The 20,494-nt window shown below is 40.2% G+C and overlaps 1 protein-coding gene across 2 annotated transcripts in view; it reads left to right on the top strand.

The window, feature by feature from the left end:
• The first annotated feature begins 204 nt into the window (after positions 1 to 204).
• The window catches only part of PTTG1IP2 (PTTG1IP family member 2), a 34,038-nt gene continuing 13,748 nt past the window's right edge, over positions 205 to 20,494 (top strand). Inside the window, exons 1-5 of one of the 2 annotated variants that reach the window (XM_076331553.1) lie at positions 205 to 346; positions 7,027 to 7,079; positions 11,514 to 11,622; positions 15,496 to 15,604; positions 19,179 to 19,244. In XM_076331553.1, coding sequence (XP_076187668.1) covers positions 232 to 346; positions 7,027 to 7,079; positions 11,514 to 11,622; positions 15,496 to 15,604; positions 19,179 to 19,244 — 452 coding nt within the window. In that variant the 5' untranslated portion in view covers positions 205 to 231. Of the gene's footprint in view, positions 347 to 7,026; positions 7,080 to 11,513; positions 11,623 to 15,495; positions 15,605 to 19,175; positions 19,245 to 20,494 lie in introns of both variants that reach the window. The other variant, XM_076331552.1, reaches the window with a different exon arrangement.

The raw sequence follows: 20,494 nt of genomic DNA, 5'->3' as shown, positions 1-20,494 counted from the left end.
GCGCAGGCCGCACGCACCGGGAGCTCACGGAAGGTGAAACACCCTCTCCGGGCGCCTGCGGGGCCGAGACCCCGGCCTATAAAGCCGGCTCCTCGTCCTGCTCCCCTCACGGCCGGCCCGCTGTGAGGCGCTCCCCCCCGCCTCGAACCCCGCCCCCCGCTGGGGGCCGTTGGCGCCTGCGCGCGGTCGGTTCCTGTTGCGAGCGCGGCCCTTGGTCTGTCCGGCGCGGCAATGGAGGCGCTACGGTTGTCGCTGCTGTGGCTGCAGGGCTTGGCGCTGGTGTGGGGCCGCGCCGGGATGGGGCTGGCGCACCTCACGGCCACGGCGCCTCCACCACCGGCGCAGGGTAAGGAGGGGCGGGGAGCGGCGGGGCAGCGCGTAGCCGTTCCCTTCCTCCCTGCGGCGGGGCTCGCCCGTGGATGCGGGCTGCGGGGCCTTCCCGGGGTGTTCCTCTCTGGAGGGCCGCGCTCGCCCCTGAGCAGGGCTGCGGGGGCCACGGCGGGAGGGACGGGCAGAGGCCGCCGCTCGCCCCGAGGCCTGCAGGCGCCGAACGCCGCCCGGGAGCGCCTTCTGGAGAGCTGGCGGAGCTCGGGGGTTTGCCTTAGCCCTCGTCCCCTGCCTCGGAGCGGGCCGGTTCCGTGCGGCGGGAGGGCAGCCGCCCGTGCGGATTCCGGCTCGGCTGCCCTCCCTCGCCCCTGCTGGGGGAGGACAGGCAGCCTGCTCCTGAGAGGCTGGCTCCAAGCTTCCGACCAAGGGAAGGGGCGATGGCACTAGGGCTTGTACTGCTGGCCGGCTTGTGGGGCCGTGGGGTTATCAGGAGTTTTGCTGCAAGGAGACAGCAATTGCCTAGGTTTTCTCTGCCCTGACTGATGATGAGGAATGTGGCTTGGAAGAAGAAGCTGGAGGAGATGCTCTTGCCGTCCTGTTTGTTCTGTTGGGATCGCTTATCTCATAGCTGCTTTTGGAAAGCAGTTGGTGAAGCTCGTCCTCAAATTTGGTTGCCGTTAGCGGATGTGACCAGAAAGGTACACATCGGGTTAGCTTGTATTAAATTAGGGTATCTCAAGTGGATGTTGGCATGTGTTTTTAGAGTCCAATTTGAGGTGTTTAATTTCTTTTATGAAACCAAAGGGTTTGGTCAGAGCCAAGAATCGGGATGAATTGGTAGTGGTGTTGCTTATGGATTCCCTAGGAAAGAACTCTTCATATACTATTATTGTTATAGAATCATTAAGGTTGGAAAAGACCTCTAAGATCAAGTCCAGCCATTGACCCAACACCACCATACCCACTAAACCATGTCCCTAAGCGCCTCATCTACATGTCTTTTAAATACCTCCAGGGATGGTGACTCAACCACTTCCCTGGGCAGCCTCTTCCAATGTTTAACCACTCTTTCAGTAAAGAAGTTTTTACTTATGTGAGTTTATGAATTTGCTCATGACACAAAGTTGGCTGTTGATATGGAGAAGGATCATGATATTATACAGAAAGATGTGGGTGATCTTTAAGGAATAAATATTAGAAATAAGAGTAAAGTGAAAAATAAAAAATGGATTGTTATGCCATATGACTAGTATTATAATTTTAATCTTAAATTGAAATAGTTGGAAAAAAGTAGGGAGGTAAACTTGTTGACTATCAGATGCATATCAGTTACTAAAGTGATGCTCTCATGAAGAGAGAGATGGCAGTTTTATGGTAGTTCTGCAACACTGTGGGACCTTGTATGCCATTGTGTTTAAATAATCTGCAAGTTCAGCACCTGCGTTCAATGGAATTGGACTGGCATGAAACGGGGCTATAAAGGTTGTATTGTTCCCTGTTTGAGAAAATACCTAGAAAAGTTTGGCTTTAATTGCTTCAGCAGAAGGAAGGTTGAGGGGGAATAAGAGTACTTGGTGAAAAAAAAATCATCTCTGCGTGTGCTACCTTCATGCACAAATACATACTGGAAAGGGGAGGGGGGGAAAAGCTGTTTTTAAACAAAATAGTTTTATTGTCAGTGCTATTCTGTTTTACCTGTATTTTGTGGAGGAACAGCCTTTGTTCTGTATTTCTGCAGTTACCCTGGTCCATGTGTATGTCTCCTAGAAAGTGAGGTCATACAGTTAACTTGTGCATAACTAACTATAGTACAATTCCTGTATGTGTGGGCAGAATTCTAGTTGTAAAAAAAATAGTGCATGAACAGTGATAGCTTTTTCTTACCTAGTGAGGATATAATCTTCATACAGCTACAGTTTATTCTGTACAAGGTGTTACACTAAACTATTTTGGTAAAAATTACACCACTTATCACAGTAATGCTTCCAGTGCTCGGTAAGCCAGGCTTGGTATGTAAAAAATGATTTCTCATTTTATTACATGTTAGGTTATTAATGCTGATGTTACATGCCAATATAGAAGGAATGATTATGCTTGATAAATACTGTTCAAAATACAATGTGAATTATTGTTGGTAGTGGTGCTATGGCTTACGTTTTTCCCCCCAGTAAAGATAATACAGTAGTCCCTTGACATATTAGAGGGAGGCTGTCAACTTGATATCTCTTTGAATAAAAAAACCCAAAGTTTTTGTTTAATGTGCTGGTACGCATAATGCTTTAGCAAGGTGGATTGGAGGGGTTGTTTGTTGGGTTTTTCTTCTTTTTCAGTTTGAGAGGTGTTTTGTTCTATCCTCTGCTCTTGTGGAGAACACCGTAACTGGTGGGAAATTTATATACCTTTGTAAGTTACTTGACTCAGAGAAATATATAAAGCAGAATATGGAAAAAATATATTATATTTTTTTAATTACTTGTGGTAATGTTACATTTTATAACAGCAATATATAAAGATGTTTTGATTTTTGAAATGTATGTTGTGATGATATATTTCGAAGTATTTTTTATTAAAATTCTTCTATGCTGTTCTTTAGAATAAACATGAATAATAGACGTCTAATTTTTTTTTATAATTTAAGCCCCAGTCTTTTGGTTATATGCCAATATAGGTTATCTCCTATAATATGTCAGTGGGAAGGCAGTTAAAGAAGATAAAGAGCATGAAAAGCTTGTGAGATTACCTTCTTTGATAAGAGACTAAAGAACATTACACTTCTTCATTTTGCTGTAGATGATTCAGTTACTGAAAATGTAACCTAAACCACATTTTTAGAAGTCCGTAGTGTACTTGCATGCTTCTAACCATACCTCGCTAATTCATGTTCAGAAAGCTGTTTTGTTTAGGTGTTTTAAATCTTAAATTGAAAAATGTAATGAAATATGAGGAGCCAACGAGGGGAGGTACTACGCTGGTCCTTGTTCTCACCAACAAGGAGGGGCTGGTGGGAAATGTGAAGCTCAAGGGCAGCCTTGGCTGTAGCGACCACGAAATGGTGGAGTTCAAGATCCTTAGGGCACCGAGGAGGGCACACAGCAAGCTCACTACCCTGGACTTCAGGAGAGCAGACTTTGGCCTCTTCAGGGATCTGCTTGGCAGAGTAGCATGGGTTAAAGCCCTGGAGGGAAGAGGGGCCCAAGAAAGCTGGTTAATATTCAAGGATCACATCCTCCATGCTTAGGAGCGATGCATCCCAACAAAGAGGAAGTCAGGCAAAAACACCAGGAGGTGTTTTTTCCACCCTTTTCCAGAGGGTGGAAGCAAGGACAGGTAGCCTGGGAGGAATACAGAGAAATTGTCTGAGCAGCCAGGGATCAGGTTAGGAAAGCTAAAGCTCTGACAGAATGAAATCTGGCCAGGGCCATCAAGGGCAACAAGAAGAGATTCTATAGGTACATTGGGGATAAAAGGAAGACAAGGGAAAATGCGGGCCCTCTCTGGAAGGAAGCGGAAGACCTGGTTACCCGGGATATGGAGAAGGCAGAGGTACTCAATGACTTTTTTGCCTCAGTCTTCACCAGCAAGTGCTTGAGCCTCACCGCCCAAGCCACAGAAGGCAAAGGTGGGGACTGGGAGAATGAAGAGCCACCCACTGTAGGAGAACATCAGGTTCGAGACCATCTAAGGCACCTGAAGGTGCACAAGTCCATGGGACTCGATGAAATCCATCCGTGGGTCCTGAAGGAACTGGCGGATGAAGTTGCTAAGCCACTATCCATCATATCTGAGAAGTCGTGGCAGTCCAGTGAAGTTCCCACTGATTGGAAAAGAGGAAACATACCCCCCATTTTTAAAAAGGGAAAAAAGGAAGACCTGGGGAACTACAGGCTAGTCAGTCTCACCTCTGTGCCTGGGAAAGTCATGGAGCAGATCCTCCTGGAAGCTATGCTAAGGCACATGGAGGACAGGGAGGTGATTTGAGACAGCCAGCATGGCTTCACCAAGGGCAAGTCCTGCCTGACTAACCTAGTGGCCTTCTGTGATGGAGTGACTACATCAGTGGACACGGGAAGGGCTACAGATGTCGTCTATCTGGACCTCTGTAAGGCCTTTGACACGGTCCCTCACAACATCCTTCTCTCTAGACTGGAGAGGTATGGATTTGATGGGTGGACTGTCTGGTGGGTGAGGAATTGGTTGGATGGTCGCATCCAGAGGGTAGTGGTCAATGGCTCAATGTCCAGATGGAGGTTGGTGATGAGTGGTGTCCCGCAGGGGTCCATATTGGGACCGGTACTGTTTAATATCTTCATCAATGACATAGACAGTGGGATGGAGCACACCCTCAGCAAGTTTGCAGATGACACCAAGCTGAGTGGTGTGGTTGACATGCCAGAGGGACAGGATGCCATCCAGAGGGACCTGGACAAGCTTGAGAAGTGGGCCCATGTGAACCTCATGAGGTTCAACAAGGCCAAGTGCAGGGTCCTGCACCTGGGTTGGGGCAAGCCCCGATATCAATACAGGCTGGGGGATGAAGGGATTGGGAGCAGCCCTGCCGAGAAGGACTTGGGGGTACTGGTGGATGAAAAGCTGCATATGAGCCAGCAATGTGTGCTCACAGCCCAGAAGGCCAATCGTATCCTGGGCTGCATCAAAAGAAGCGTGGCCAGCAGGTGGAGGGAGGTGATTCTGCCCCTCTGCTCTGGGGAGACCCCACCTGGAGTACTGTGTCCAGCTCTGGAGCCCTCAGCATAAGAAAGACACGGACCTGTTGGAGCAGGTCCAGAGAAGGGCCACAAAGATCATCAGAGGGCTGCAACACCTCTCCTATGAAGAAAGCCCGAGAGAGTTGGGGTTGTTCGGCCTGGAGAAGAGAAGGCTTTGGGGAGATCTTCTTGCAGCCCATCAGTACTTAAAGGGGACTTGTAAAAAAGATGGGGGCAAACTTTTTAGCAGGGCCTGTTGCGAGAGGACAAGGGGGAATGGCTTTAAACTAAAGGGGGGTAGATTTAGACTAGATAGAAGGAAGAAATGTTTTACGCTGAGGGTGGTGAAGCACTGGCACAGGTTGCCCAGGGAGGTGGTGGATGCCCCATCCCTGGAACCATTCCAGGTCAGGTTGGACGGGGCTCTGAGCAACCTGATCTAGTTGACGATGTCCCTGCCCACGGCAGGGGGGTTGGACGAGATGACCTTTAGAGGTCCCTTCCAACCCAAACTATTCTATGATTTTTATAATAAGCATGGTGGTACTCCATGTGCAGTAATCCCATTTGAAAATTTTTGAGTTTAAACTGAGAACTATTTCTGAATCTGCTTTTCATTGTTTTTCCATGAATTGGTATATGGGCCTTAATACTTAGGCTGTTTCTCAGTTAATTGGTACCAGTCCCAATGTTAATTGGTACCGGAAAAACTAGTAAGTGTTTTTTCTAAACAGATATATTGATTAAAGCTAAATATACTGGTACATGAAATGTATTTAGTATTAAGAATTAGTACCAGAAGGGTATAATATTGAATTATGAAAATAAAATATTGAAATATGTAGTTACCCCAAAACATGCGAAGAATTTAGCTCAAATAGATAACTGCTTATGACTAATGCGCTGTTATCCATTAAAAGTAGAATTGGATTCCTGATTTGGAGATACTTTCCCCTCATATTTATATGATATATGTGGAAATAATTTAGAATAGAATAGACTATTTCAGTTGGAAAGGACCTACAATAATCATCTAGTCCAACTGCCTGACCAATTCAGGGCTGACAAGTTAAAGCATGTTGGTAAGGGCATCAAAAGTTAGTTTCACTAAGTAATACTAAAAATTATCATAGGAACTACAACAATTGGAATAAAATCCAGGTTCAGACCAGGAGAGGAAACTCCCCATCATCTGTCAAGTAGTTCATCTAGGTCAAGACTATGGCATGTATGTGGTCCTGTGGGTGGCAAATTATGTCTACATTGCAGATAAAAAAAGACCAGTGTTAGACAATAAGCATGCAGTACTTCTAAATGAAAGTCATAGCCTTTGGCTGGAATCCTCTGGGAATGTGAATGCCAGTAAATATTTTCTTTTTTAGGATAGAAGATTTTTTTAAAATCCAAAGAAAATATGAGTTAACTCCTTCACATCACTTGGATTTTCAAACTTCTGTCAGAGTTCTTGTTGACCTCTTACAAAATGACTTTGTGTCCTATGTTTGGAAATATTTTTAAACTGTTATTTAAAATCATGTTATTTGGAGAGCTTTATTTTTTTAAAAAACTTTTTTCCGAAGAAAAAGGTTGATATCTATGGAAGGGGGACCAACCCTAGGTGAGGATCAGCCTTTGCTAGGCTTCCAAAGCAGAAAAACTTGGAATGTTCTCTAAATTGAAGTGTAAAACTTCAGCAGAGATACAGGGAGGCTCTGGGTTTTTTCTCCTGTGTTTGTCCTTAGACAAAACAGATTGAAGTTACAAGTAAGGTTAAAGTGTTTCCCTAACTATGTCAGAGGTCAAACTTAAATGCTTTGTATCTATGTTTGCTACAGTTCTCCGGGAATGGAAATATTGAGCTTTCATTGCCTCAGTCAAAATTGTTGCTTGTATCTAGAAGTAGAAAAAAGAAAAAGCTAAATACTGTGTTAAGTGCTTGATGTTACTGAGGAAAAATAAATCTCATCATCTGTGTGTATGTTTTTTTTTCTAGAGTGTTCAGAGTTTTCCCAGAGGTCCTGTGAAGAATGTCTAAAAAATGTTTCGGTAAGATTTTTGACATTCTTTTTGACTGAGAATGTGGTGATTTTTTTTTCCATTTAATATGAAGTCAGGTTGTTGGGGTTGGTTTGGCTGTTTGGTGGGCGTTTTGTTTTTAACGGTGAGTCTAGTCAAACTACCCTCAAAAAGAGGAAGTCTCTGTTCTTATTTAAGTGGTAGAGTCAACTGATGTGCTGCTTCTGCTCTGTCACACTCAATACCAGTGTGCTTTCACTTTGCCAGGGTTGCTCCATGATTTGGTCACTCAGGGTATTTATCTGTTTCGTCTGGAGAAGATGGACAGTGTAGAATCCAAGCTTCCAGTTCCAGTGTGTGCTCAGTGCTTTCACAGCGCAGCTGAGTGAGTTGATGTTGCTGCTAGTTTAGATTCATCCTCATTTTGCAAGCAGTGCTTAGTTAATTTTCCATCTTATACAAGGGCTAGGTAAACTGCATCTCATGTGGCTAAAATGCCTTGCATTTCTTGTATGCTGAATAGGAGAACTGGGAAGTTAATGTAAATAAACTAGAAATGCCTTTCTCTGGAGATGCCCCAAGCCATGCATTTAACTGAGGCAGACTGGATCAGTGCTTTGTAGATGTTCAGACATGCTGGCCTCTCCACTGGCTACACCAGACTGTAAGTGCTTAAGACTGCCAGGCTAGATCTCCGTTTTGGTAGCAAAGTGTTTAGATTTCCAATGAGATTGCAATAAGGCAGACATTTAAAACAATAGAATTTGTTTCTCCATCCTCTGCTCAAAACCTTTTTAGCTCCACAATAAGGGTTGTGATAAATATGCAAAAGGTGTCTGTTCCTGCAGAGTAGAAGAAACTCCCATATTTGAAGTGAGAGATTGTTTCAAATTCTAACTTCAGATGTCACTGAAAAGAAATATTTCATGAGTCTTTAAGATATGTAGTTACTGCAAAACCTTTTCAGTAGGGGAAATTGAGAAATATCTAAACTTACCTGTTTTATGCTTGTCTTAAGCATCTTTTGGCTTTTTTAATGGAAAAATAGTAATTGCCGTGTATTGATGTGGTTGTGTGTTGTCAGACCTGTGTATTTGTTGTCATAAGCATGGCATTGTGTAAAGAACTCTTAATCTTCGAAAGTATAAAGTAGGAAATGGAAAATATGGGTCATTAAAGAGTAAATGTTCAGCACTACTACTGGTGTGACTGTCACTTCAAATAAGTGCTGCTACAGATACATGAGCACAACTTTTATTATCCTGAGAGCTATGTGTTCACCTTGTGTGAGAAATAAATCCTTTAGCTGTGTTCATGTACTGAAGATGCTAACAGTTATAGATACATTATTTTCAGAATCTGTCAAACCAATGACAGTGTCCAGGCTTGTTTTGGTGACAGAATGATGGATGATTCAGGCCAACTGCTTCAATGGCATCAGTGTTAACCTTGAAGAAAAGAGTTTAGACTTGATTCAGACAATTTGCACATACGTTAAAGAAAAGCCTACAGAACAAAGCCATTAGCATTTGTGTGAGTAATACAAAAGCAAAGGATTGCTGAAATTGCTGAAATTACTTTGTTTAATTGCTTCAGTAGAAAAAAAAATCAGGTTTTCATATTGGTGATAATATAGATAGCAGCTGATAAAAATGAAAACTAAACATTTGGTGAATAGATAAAAACAATTCCAAACAAACCCTAAAATGTAGTAATTTAATTTAGTTAAATAGCATTATAATTCAAAATGCTCAAATTTTGTTTATCATAATTATAATTGGGTTGGTCTTTTGGGTTGGTCTTTAGAGTTGGTGAATACCTATTTTCTCATGTTTTTATCAATTCTGACAAAATAAAACTGTTCTGAGTGGTAATTTTATAGATACGCTGTTGCATTTCATCTTATGCCTTACAACATGGTACATCAAAACTGTTATGTGTTATTTTTTTAATTAGAGCTATTGAATCCTGAAACTCAATTTACTTCCTTGAAAGAAATATTTACTGCTATAACTAGCAGATTACCACCTGGTATTAAAATTTGAGAACTTTATCTGTTACCAGATAATGTGTAAATACCTATTGATTAATGTCTTGAGAGAGTTTTCTCTTAACGTTTCTAACTCCATATGACAGTGTGTAAGACAAAATACATAATGCAAGCACTAGTTAAAGATAGGACTATATTTTAAAATCTGTGTGCACGTGTAGAGTCTCAGCAATCTGGAGAATTTTCTGAAGTCTCATTTTTAACTTCTGAGTAGTCTACCAACACGCTTTTCCCCCTCAGCTATTTATTTTGTCATTCTCATCTTTGTCCTAATAACAAATGTATGGACTCTAAATTCTTGTGGTAAATGGATTTTAGGCAAGCTAGGCCTTAAAAAAAAAAGCTAACAACAGCTATAGGAAACTTTGTGATCCATAAATATAGCCAATTTTTTTTGAAGGGAAGGTGGGGATAATAGTCACTTGCATACATCTATCTGATTACAGAGAAAGAAGTGTTCATTTTGTGTTCATAGTTACTATCTTAGCTCTTTTAATACTGAGAATATGTCCTTAAAATGAGTGTGGCCTGAATTAATAATGTTGCACTTCATTATCCATGTGAGACTCCACTAGAATAAAGTCAGTGATATCCATCAGAGTGTGAACGTGGTTCCTAGCATACTCTGCAAAGGGTATATGATTTATGTCTAAATAAAATCATTTCAGTCTTCATTTTTAGGTTATATAGATGAGGATCAAAGTTAAGGAAATGTTTCACCCTTGGGTGTTTAGGTTTTTTTCCTAACTTGATTTTGACAACTCAGTTTTTAGCATTGGGAATGAGTCAATTGAAACATTTTCTCTTACTTCAGCCCCTGCACCAATCAGTAGCTGTATTGGGTATTGCCTTTTGGGCTACACACGTTTTTAATAGTTACATGCAGTAGTCTCCATCAGAGTAATACAGTTGACCTTTCTGTGCGCCTAGCTGTCGCCAACAGTATAGAGTTATTCAGATTAGAAGAGACCTCATGAGTCATCTAGTCCAGCATCTTACTCAAAACAGGGTCAACATTACATTCAAACAAGCTTAATAATGACTTTTAGTCTGTCCCCTATTAGTTGTTATTTTTGAACTGTTAGTTGTTATTAAATAATTGATCCAACAAAAATAAGCATGTTTGCATCTAACATCCTTGATTAAAATTAAAACTTAGGAGGGCAGGTTTTTTGCAAAGATTATTCTGCCTTAATTATTTTTGTTGATGTGTCTTTATGGGTATGTTTGACTTGTACAGTCTACCAACTACAAAACAGGAATAAATTTTTCTTGTCTCTTTCTTCACTTTTTTCAAGAGAGCAGAATCTACTACAAATGTTTTCCTTTGAATTCAATGTTTTCTAACCCTTTAGAGCAAGGTAACAGACTTTGTGCAATTGAGGGTGTATGACAGAGATATTCTTGATAGTACTGTGTTGTGGTTTAACCTCAGCTGGCAACTAAGCACCACACAGCTGCTCGCTTGCTCCCCGCAGTGGGATAGGGGAGAGAATTGGAAAAAAAGTAGAACCTGTGGGTTGAGATAAAGACAGTTTAATAGGACAGCAAAGGAAGAGAAAATAATAATAATAAATCATAGTTCCTGGATGAGCTTTTTCTAGAATGAATCCTAAAAAACCCTGTTCTGTCAGGGTTTCCTTTTACTGTAATCCAAAACTTCTTCACTGGTTAAGTTGTGTGATAAAGAAATTTTGAATGAGTATCTATTTTAACAGATGCAAACCAAAACTTAAGCTTGATGCTTAGTGGTAACATAAAAAGCAGAAATGTTGTGCTATTGTAACTATATTACTTTTTTGTAACTGTAATACATCTAAGAACACTTAAATTTTAATTTTAAATTTTAAAAATATCCAGATACCTAAGTGTGCACAATTAAGGTACCCAATGTACTTTGCAACGCAGATTGGATAAGGCTGTATCTTTTATTACCTTACAGCAAAACCTCCTGTAGAATGTATGGGTTCTTTATTTTTTTTTTTCTGTTGATAGTCAAATATAGGGCTGAAGTAAGATTATAAGTGGTTTTTTATTCATCAGAGATACCAGGTGTGTTAAAATTCTGAACAGTTGGCTTTCTGGTTTTGTATTTCTCATTTCAGTAATTCTAAACTCAAAGCCACTTTATCCTCAAGTATACAGAGTACCTCAATATGTTCCCAAATATTTTCAGGTTAGTGTAAATATTTATTACCTTTATTACCTGCAAGTACAAAATCTACTTATTCACAATTCAGTTTAGGCTTCCTTAGGAATTGTACCAGGGCTTCTGTAGGTTTTATACTACAAAGCACTTTCAATATATCCGTACAGTACTGTACGCACTTAAGAATTCTGTCTGTAGAGAGGAGCACTAAATTGTAAACTGTTTTTGAAGATCAATAACTTGTTTTTTTTTTTCTTTTGCACAGTGCCTTTGGTGTTACACCAACAACACTTGTATTGATTACCCTGTAAGAAGCATTCTTCCACCATCTTCATTATGTTCACTCTCAAATGCTCAATGGGGAGTTTGCTGGAGTAGGTACTAATTTTACTTTTGCTGTAGAGAATTATTTGAGGATGATTAAAGTAAGACTACCACTTACTAGAGCTGTTTCCTGATAATTTATTTGGAGGAGTGGGGGGAGGAGGTAGTGGTTATGATTTGGAACCATGATCCCTAACCTTCTGGACTTACAAAACAGCCATTGTTAAGGGTTCTTTGTGAACAGCCAGTATAGTTACACTGGCTTTAAAACACTTACTATGTAGTGAAGTTCTGTTGATGCTGAAGTCTAGACTGGGAACCAGTGATGTTGGAATGTTCTGAGTATTTTATGTATGTAGTCAGGATTCACCTGTTTCTTAAACTGTACTTCTGAGGTACACAGAAATAAGGTCATTCCCTGTTGACAAAGGGTGACCATTCTTACCTTTTTTAAAATTTCTTAAAATGTTGGATGATATGCCTGGATCCACAATTTTTATAGTATATTCCAGTGGCTGCAGTGAACCAATACCACAGGAATGGAGCCGCCCAAAAATTCTTGAATGCTGTTTTTGCTTAAACAACTGAAAAAACAGTGTGATCTGTGGGTGCTGAAGGCAATGTAGTTAAGGTTAAAAAGGCAGCTGCAGAGTGCCACTGTAGATTGTAGTGCTGCATCATTTCATTGTTCTTAGGTTTCCTTTGCTTTGCATTTTGTATTACAAAATACGGTGCAGTGCATATGCTGCCATTGGGGTGAAATTTTTGGAGCTATTTTTGCAATACTGTGTATACAGATCTAAATTCAGAATAGATTGGGACAGAGAACAAATAAGACATTGGAAAGCTTGTCATATGAAATAAGAGTACATCTTCAGTCCAGCAAAGCAAAGGCTTGCTGCTTTCTATGTGTTTGCTCATGAGCACCAGGAGGCTAAAGGACAGAAACAAGCGGGGATGAACTACTATCAGTGACCATGTTAACTGTAAATTAGAAGAAAGTTACCACACTTAAGAGCAGTGAGACAATGGAGTAGTCTTTAAATTAGAGTAGCAGAGGTAGAAGATAGCTATTAATGGAGCGTACAGGTTTCTGAACGCTACCACTTCATATAATCCCTGCAAACTGAGGGACTAGATTGGACAGTACAGGAGAACTTTACTAATTCTTTGTTCTTAGCAGAAGGGCTCTGTGCTTTGTTTTGTGAGAGAAAGCATTTATGCTTAGACTTTTGGAGTTTTTTAGAGCTACAGAAGGTAGATCATTTCACTGATAAGGCACGCTTTTCAGGAAATTGGGCTTTCGATATTATAGTAAATGAACTGTTAAGCAAACTTTTTTCTGGAAGTGTGGTGGGTTGACTACTGCCAACAGCTAAGTACCCACACAGCTGCTCGCTCCCTCCCCCCCTGGCCCCAGTGGGATGGGGGAAGAAAACAGGAAGAACAAAAGCAAGAAAACTCATGGATTGAGATAAAGACAGTTTAATAGGTGAAGGAAAAATGGGGAGAGAGAAGAAAAAAAACAAGCAAAGGAAATCACTCACCACCTCCCACAGGCAGACTGATGCCTAGTCAGTCCCCAGACAGTAGTTACCTTGGAAGCCAGATACCCCCTCTACTTCTTTTTCCTTTACCCCAGGTTTTATTGCTGATCATGGTGTTATATGGTGTGGAATATCCCTTTGGCCAGTTTGGGTCAGGTGTTCTGGCAGTGTCCCTTCCTGACCTCTCTGATCTCTTGCCTACCTCCAGCCATACTCACGGGGGTGGGGGTAAGAGAAAATCTTGATGCTCTTCAAGCCTGTTCAGCAACAGCCAAAACATTGGTGTTATCAGTTCTGTTTTAGCCAGAAATCCAAAACATGGCATCATAGCAGCTGCTGTGAAGAAAGTTAACTCTGTCCTAGCCAGACCCAGTACAGAAATGCATTTGTGCTGTGTCCTTTTGGAAAGCAGTGATTACTGGTATCTACTGATGCTAATAGGGTGTTCTTGGCAGTTTACTCCTGCTATAGAAATGGCTTCTAGCTTGGGCATCATTTGTGTTTCTAGATTGAATGCAGCTTAAACAGAGAATGGAGCACATTCTCAAAAAAAAGTTAAAAATGGAAAAAGAAAAAAACAAAACAACACCCCCCCCAGATATGTATTTCCTTAATAGATTTTTTTACAAATTATATGCAGCAACATGCCATGGGGATATATAGTCTTATTGAGACTGTTCCCTTCGGACATAGCAGGAAAACTAATTACCTTGTGAGCATGGTGGTGGTGTTTTTCCTTTTCGCAGATAAAATGAAGAGATGAGTGTTGGCTCAGTGTTGCTGAAAATGAAGCTGAATATTGCAGCTCTCAAAGTCAAAAGCAAATGACTGGCTTCCAGTTACAATTTTTATGGAATAAGACATGTTGACAGATTATTAACCAGTAGTGAAGAAAAAAGAACAGTACAGAAGCAACATAATACCAAATAGCTTAATTGTATTGTTTTTCATGAATAATAAGCAAATGAAATAGATAGTGGAGATAGGAATGCAGACTGAAAACTGACAATCTTTTTCTGGACTTTGAGGTTCAAAATATATTTTTTGCTTCAATTAAATGGCATTTAAAAAGTAAATAGTATACTTTGAAAAAAATTTAAGATTAAAACCATTTTTTGTTTTTACTTCACTGAATGAAGTATATTTAATTGCTTGTAGCTTGTAGGGGAGTAACAGAATGAGAAATGTGGTATGGTGGAATGTGTTACTTCCAAAATTTACATGTTCAGGATTTACTTCTGTATTGTAACTAGAAACTATGTATTAGTCTGTATTATAAACTGTACCCAGTAAATTATAACACACAAGCAAAAATATTTGCTGGGATCTAATCTTTGGCAAGATCTGTGAAGGATATTGGCCAGATGTGAGTTGGTGAGATCTGTAGAGAAGTAACAGACTTTTTGGCTTGTGCATGTAATCAGAGAGGATAGACCCTCTGAACTTCACTTGCTAAATTTGACTGTCTTATCACTGGTACCCTGAAGCAGTAAAAAGTGCATGTGCAGCTACTTTGTATTACTGCAGCAGCATGAAGCTGCTGAACCTGGCAGAGTTCAGAGGGATTTATGTGAGAGAGAAGAGACAGCTTCCCTGCCCCCTCCCCCATCATGCTTTAAAACAGACAGTGTGGGCTATGTGTGGGGAGAGGTGTTTAGTTTTTGTCTCTGATACAACCTCCCTGATTTCATTTTGTCCTTTGTTAGGTCCTTTAAATAACTCCTCAAAATTGTGTCTGTAGTGTTGCTTGTACCATCCCTGTTTGCTTTCTTCTTGGGCCTCACTCTTTTCCAGGACATCAGGTTTCTGATTCAGCTACAGTTGTTATAGTGTATGCAGTTAAAATAATACACCCCCACCCCATTTGTTAATCATTCTTTGGATGTAGAAGATGACTCTCCTTGGACATAGATGATGACTTAGGAAGTTTTACAGAGTTTTGTATTGGCTCCTTCAAATTCTCCGACATTGTTGTCTTACTTCATTTTACTCTTTCTCTAACTGCTGCATGTAATGTGTGTACACTGATGCCGCATCTATGACATTTTTGTTCATGCTATACATTGGCTAAGGTTGTGATTGGGAGGACAGAACTGTGGTATCACACCAGTAGATGTATATCATATAAAGTATTACAGGATGACTTTTAATAATTTGGTATATGTAAAGAGCAATATTACTGAATGTCTGTTCAGTGTAGATTATGCATAGTAGCAAAATTCTAATGTGATATGCTGCATTTTAACTGGGGTAGTTGTGCAGAATTGTTTTTTTCATACAGAGGTGAAAAAATGCTTGGGAAGGAGGGGAAGAGTTATCAGAAAGACAAATGTTAATGCTGGAGTCTAACAAGTTGAATATATTCATATTTTTCAGTAAACGTTGAAGCTTTAATTATTGCCATAGCTGTAGTAGCTGGACTCATTCTGGTGTCCATAGCAATCTGTTGCTGTTACTGCTGTTACTGCAGAAGGCGTTCCAGGAGGTAAATATGTATATTTGTTTCCTTTACTAACTTTGGGTACTGGTCTTCCTTACCTACCTACAACTTTTACTCTCCAATATACTAAGAATCTTTTCATTTGGAAGCAATTTTGGTCACTTTGTTTAGTGACAGGCAGTATGACACTAGAAATGATGCTGGAATGACACTGAAGTGATGTTATTAGCGGTAGCATCAGATATGTTCTTTAAGCAAGCTATTATTTTACATGTCTACATTTTACACTTCCTTGTTAAAATTGGACATGAAATATTTCAATGGCCAAATAAATACTTGCTTCTTGTGATAACAGAACAAATTATTTCTTTTGAGGCAAGTTCATGGTACAGCAAAAAGAGACCAGGTGGGTAACAAGTAACTGTGTCCTACAGCACTTGGTATCCATGCTTCAGAGTTTGCTCTAGGATCTGTCAGTATCTAAGTGAGCTGTCTTTGCCAATTCAACAAAATATTCTAAATGTAAGATGATACTTTTTTGCTCTAAGATACTAAGAGAGACTGACTTATTTTCAAGTAAAGTAATACTGCAAAAATTAAGTGTTTTTTAGATCTTGGAGGACTTGTAAAACTCTCTTTTTTTTTTTTCCTACTGGCTTACTTCTTTAATTGGCTAATATCCTTCAAAGGGAGGGAAATAGTTGATGAGCAGCTAAAATAGGTAAGTCAGTGATTCCATGGGAAGTGATCAGTAATTATTTCCTAATGAAATACCTGGAAAGCCTTGTTTATTGGGACAGCACAATATGCTTCCTTGTGTCACTGAAGCTTTAGAGCTCAGGTTTCTGGGCAGTGTAGCTTCAGCTAGCTCTGTTCCTTTTGTCCTTCAGTACTACTCACGTGAACAAAATGTGGACCTTATTTCTTGATCTGAAATAATTTCTATATTCAAGTACCTGTAATTCATTGTTCTTGTTTGAGGGTTGTGGTTTTTTTTAAAGAATTTATGCAGCTGCAGAGTGGTTGGTGCTGACCTTCAAGCCAGAGAAATATGGTACATCTGCGGCTTTCAAAAAAGGAGAAAACAATTGTAAATAACATGTCATTTCCTTTTCTTTTCCCTGAGGAAGATGCATGTACCTATTCTGCTGGTAGATTGGTCTACCAAATCTGTCCTAGTGCAAAAATTGATAACTCTTTAGCCCTGTGCTGATAAGCCCTGAAGATGTATCAAACTGTTTTAGATTTTATGTAAGATCTGCCGACTTCCTCTGCAGAAGAACTGAGTAGGCCCCTGTGGCTGACATGCTGACAAATAAACTTGATTCCTGTGAAGAGAGATTTGTGCCAGACTTCATTTTAGTAGCTAAGTCGTCAATCAGTACTGTAACATCCAATTCCAAAAATAGAGGGTTAGTTGAGAGTCATCTTATGCCAGAACTCCAAAGGTGTCAAGCTTAATCTTCTGATACTCAGAGGATTTAAAGGTCTTGTCAGAGTGGGGTCCAGCTTATTTCAGGAGGATTCAGAATGTATTATTACACTGGAGCCTGATATATTACTGGCTTTAAACCCACTGATTCTCAGCAGGAATTCTTTTGCTGTCTGCTTCCTCAGTTTGGGGACTCCTTTTCCACAAAAGAAACTTTTTAATGAATTGAAAGAAGGAAAATTTGTAGAAATGTAGTATTAGATCTGTTTTATTGACTTCTTATATGTATTGTCTCAGATCTCAGGTGTAACCTTGTTTTTGCAGGAGCATCAGTATTCCTTCTGGGAATTTTTAAGCTGTGGGTTTTCAATGTTTAAGAAGCCAGCACTTATTCTCTGTGTTCAAGGAAAAGGTGCATTAATCCCCACATCAGTAATGTAGGTGGCTCACCTGAGTCCATCCCTACCACAGGAATTCTAGGCCTATTGGTGGTGCATTGTTTCAGTTCATTATTTTTATCCTATGTTTGGACTTTGTGTCTGGTTCCATGTACTTGAGATACAACTTTTCATGAAACTATACTAAAGAGACTCTCTTGAACTTCTTCAATTTAACAACCACTTTTTAACTTTTATAATTTCAGAATTTCTGAATTTTGAAGAAAAACTCAATTTCTTCAAAGTGTCTAGAAATCCAAAGATATTTAATGCTTCATTTAATTATAGGGAAGAAATATATTTTCTGAATCCTATACCAGCATTTTATTGATTTGGTGGGTTTGTATTTTGCAACAGTAGTGTGAAGTGAGACTTACATAGTTATAAGACACTGGGGTCTCCAATAAAGTAGTTTTCCAGAAAGATGCCCAAGCATGGGAGCTTCTAGTCTTCCTGGACATGCTAATATGGGGAATCAATTAGTTTTACAAAAGGGTCTGACATAGTTTTCCAATAAACGTGACCTGTTGCATGTGTTTCTGGCTGCTAAACTCCCCCAAGACTTTTCTAACTCTTTATGTGGAAACGTAAAAGGAGGAACTAGAAAACTTGTATGTGAAACATTACATGGATTCTGAATTACCGGATTGTATTTAAATGACTAAGATGTTCAAAGACACATAGGGACTGAGCAGATAGAAAAATTGAGTTCAGATTTCTAATTCTGGTATCTGTGAATTTTGTATCTGTTAAAAAATTTGACATGCTATAATTAACCACTGGATGTCACTCTTGCTTAACTTGTATGTTGGTTGCTGCAGATGTGTGGTGCTATAACTATCCATTTCTGTATTAGCAGGTGTGTTAATATTGTAAGTATTCATATCAAACATCTTCAGATAGTGCATTCAGTTTTGAAAAATTATTAGCACCTGGAAAAGCATGGCAGGTGTCCATTCACTAATCCTGAAGAACTGTCATTAATTCTGTCAGAAAAAAATAACAGGCAAATAAATATTGTTTGGTGTTTGCTTTAGAGTTCTACAATTCTTATATGGTGTATCTAGTGGTGAAGTGAAGCTGAGCTTTCTCCAAGGCAGGTCACAAAGCTTAAGTGCATGTATTCAGTAGAGCGTATCTGCACATGCACAGCTCAGATGTACTGTGTAGGCTCAGCATTTCCCAGAATCACACAGCTGATGCGCTCAGGTAAATCCTTGCTCATTCCAGAACAGGAAAGGCAGCTGCCAGACAATTCATGCAGACTGCTTTCCTGGAGGCAACTTGAGATTGGATAGTAAAGGTTGTTGGAAAGATAAATTGTTCTGGCATCAAAGGCTTATGAACCATCAATCTTCCAGGGGGCAACAATGGACTTAACTATGCACACGCAGTATGCTTACTCTGAAATGGGGTGTGATACATGGGGAAAATGGCGAGTAGGACTCCTGCTTCTGGAACAGTGTGCAGCCTCTTCCTAAGAGACTTTAAATTGTCCTGTAGAGTCTGAAGCGCACATTGCTACAGTGGGTGAAGCATTTGGGTGTTATAAAATGTGAAAGGGTAACTCTACAAATTTGCCAATTATACTTACTCAGCAATTACTTCTTCACAGCCATGTAAAATTTAACTCAGGTCGGACTATAAATCCTTTTTGAAAATACGTCAAATGACTAAACAGTGATTGCCTAGCACTGAAATTGCTTTTTGTTCCTCTTATGCTTTCCTTCCCTCCTTATTTTTCTAGTAGATCAGATGAAGAAGAAGAACGGCTAGCTAGAAAGAGAGAGGAACGAAGATTACAATCTCTTCAGAGGTAAGTCTTGACAGCTTGATATATAGCTATACACTTCCTGGTGATAGAATATTCTGCCCTTCTAAAGAATACACAGAGTACTAAACAAAGAGCCATTATGGAGTTAGGCATGACAACGTCAGGTTTTTACAAAATGGGGCTTATTGTGAGATTTGCGAACCTGATTAGGAGCCTTTAGTTCCATAAGTGAAAAGGGAGTGAATAGGTTGATGCTCACTGTGGCAGGTACAAGTGCTCTGTGCCAGCCAAGAGCAAACAGGAGGCGTGTGTCTGAAGTCTTGCCTAGTCTCTCCTGGCCTGATGACTGTCTGTGGCATGAGTTAATACCTAAGTGAGGCAGGGATTCAGAGGCAAAAACTACTTTTTGGATTCATTTGGTAACTAGTTCTTTTTCTTTTAAAATCTGGCTGGGAAAGGTAGAAAAGTTGATAGTGAGATACCTATTAGAAATTTTGCTCAGGAAATGGAAAACTTTGGCTCAGATCGCACTTTAGACTTAATCCCGTATTTCCATCCTTTCTGTTAAAGCTGTAGCACAGTGTAGAAAGAAGTGCAAGAGTCAGCAGTGATACAGTGCTTCTCAGTGAGAACAGCGTTCCTTCAGATGTAGGTTTTCATAGTTTAGTTCTCCAGTGACTCTTCATGGTTTTTATGTAATTCTTTAGATGAACAGTTTTTATAGGTAGGACTGTGATAGCCAGTACAAGCCCAGTGTACATTTTGAATCATACTTCCTTTCATGGTCTTTATTTTGGAGATTCACAGTGGATTAGCTTAGGACAGGAGAGTCCTAACCAAACTAATGCTAGGCTTGGAGCTGTCAGGTGTGGGTTTGAATCCCCACAGACTGTCAAGGAAATTCATCCTAGGTTTGCCACTTCCTGGTTATGTTCTCTAAATACTTGGCTGCCAAGTAACTGGTGGGCACTTTCACTGCCTTGCTGATGCCTGCTGTTTTCTCTGGAACTCAGACTCATTGTTAAATATGAGCAGGGACTCAGGGAGCAAGGCATACTTCCAGATGAGACCCCTTGGCGAGCTTTTGCATGAAGACATTAAGTTTCTCTATTACAAATGTGCATAAGACAAGGTAGGTAGGCAAATGTGCTTGGTTTGCTCAAACATGTTACGTTTCTGACTGAGTGCAAAAGTGGGAGCAATAAGGTTCTCTTACAGATGTACCTACTGTTGCTCATCTATCTGACTGGTGGGAGATGGGAGAATTGCTCGTCTTAACTCCATGTAAATCT

The sequence above is a fragment of the Aptenodytes patagonicus genome, chromosome 2, assembly GCF_965638725.1.
Source record: "Aptenodytes patagonicus chromosome 2, bAptPat1.pri.cur, whole genome shotgun sequence".
NCBI classification, from domain to species: Eukaryota; Metazoa; Chordata; class Aves; order Sphenisciformes; family Spheniscidae; genus Aptenodytes; species Aptenodytes patagonicus.
Note: the sequence above shows the minus strand (reverse complement) of the source record. Positions and strands in the feature narration are given on the sequence as shown.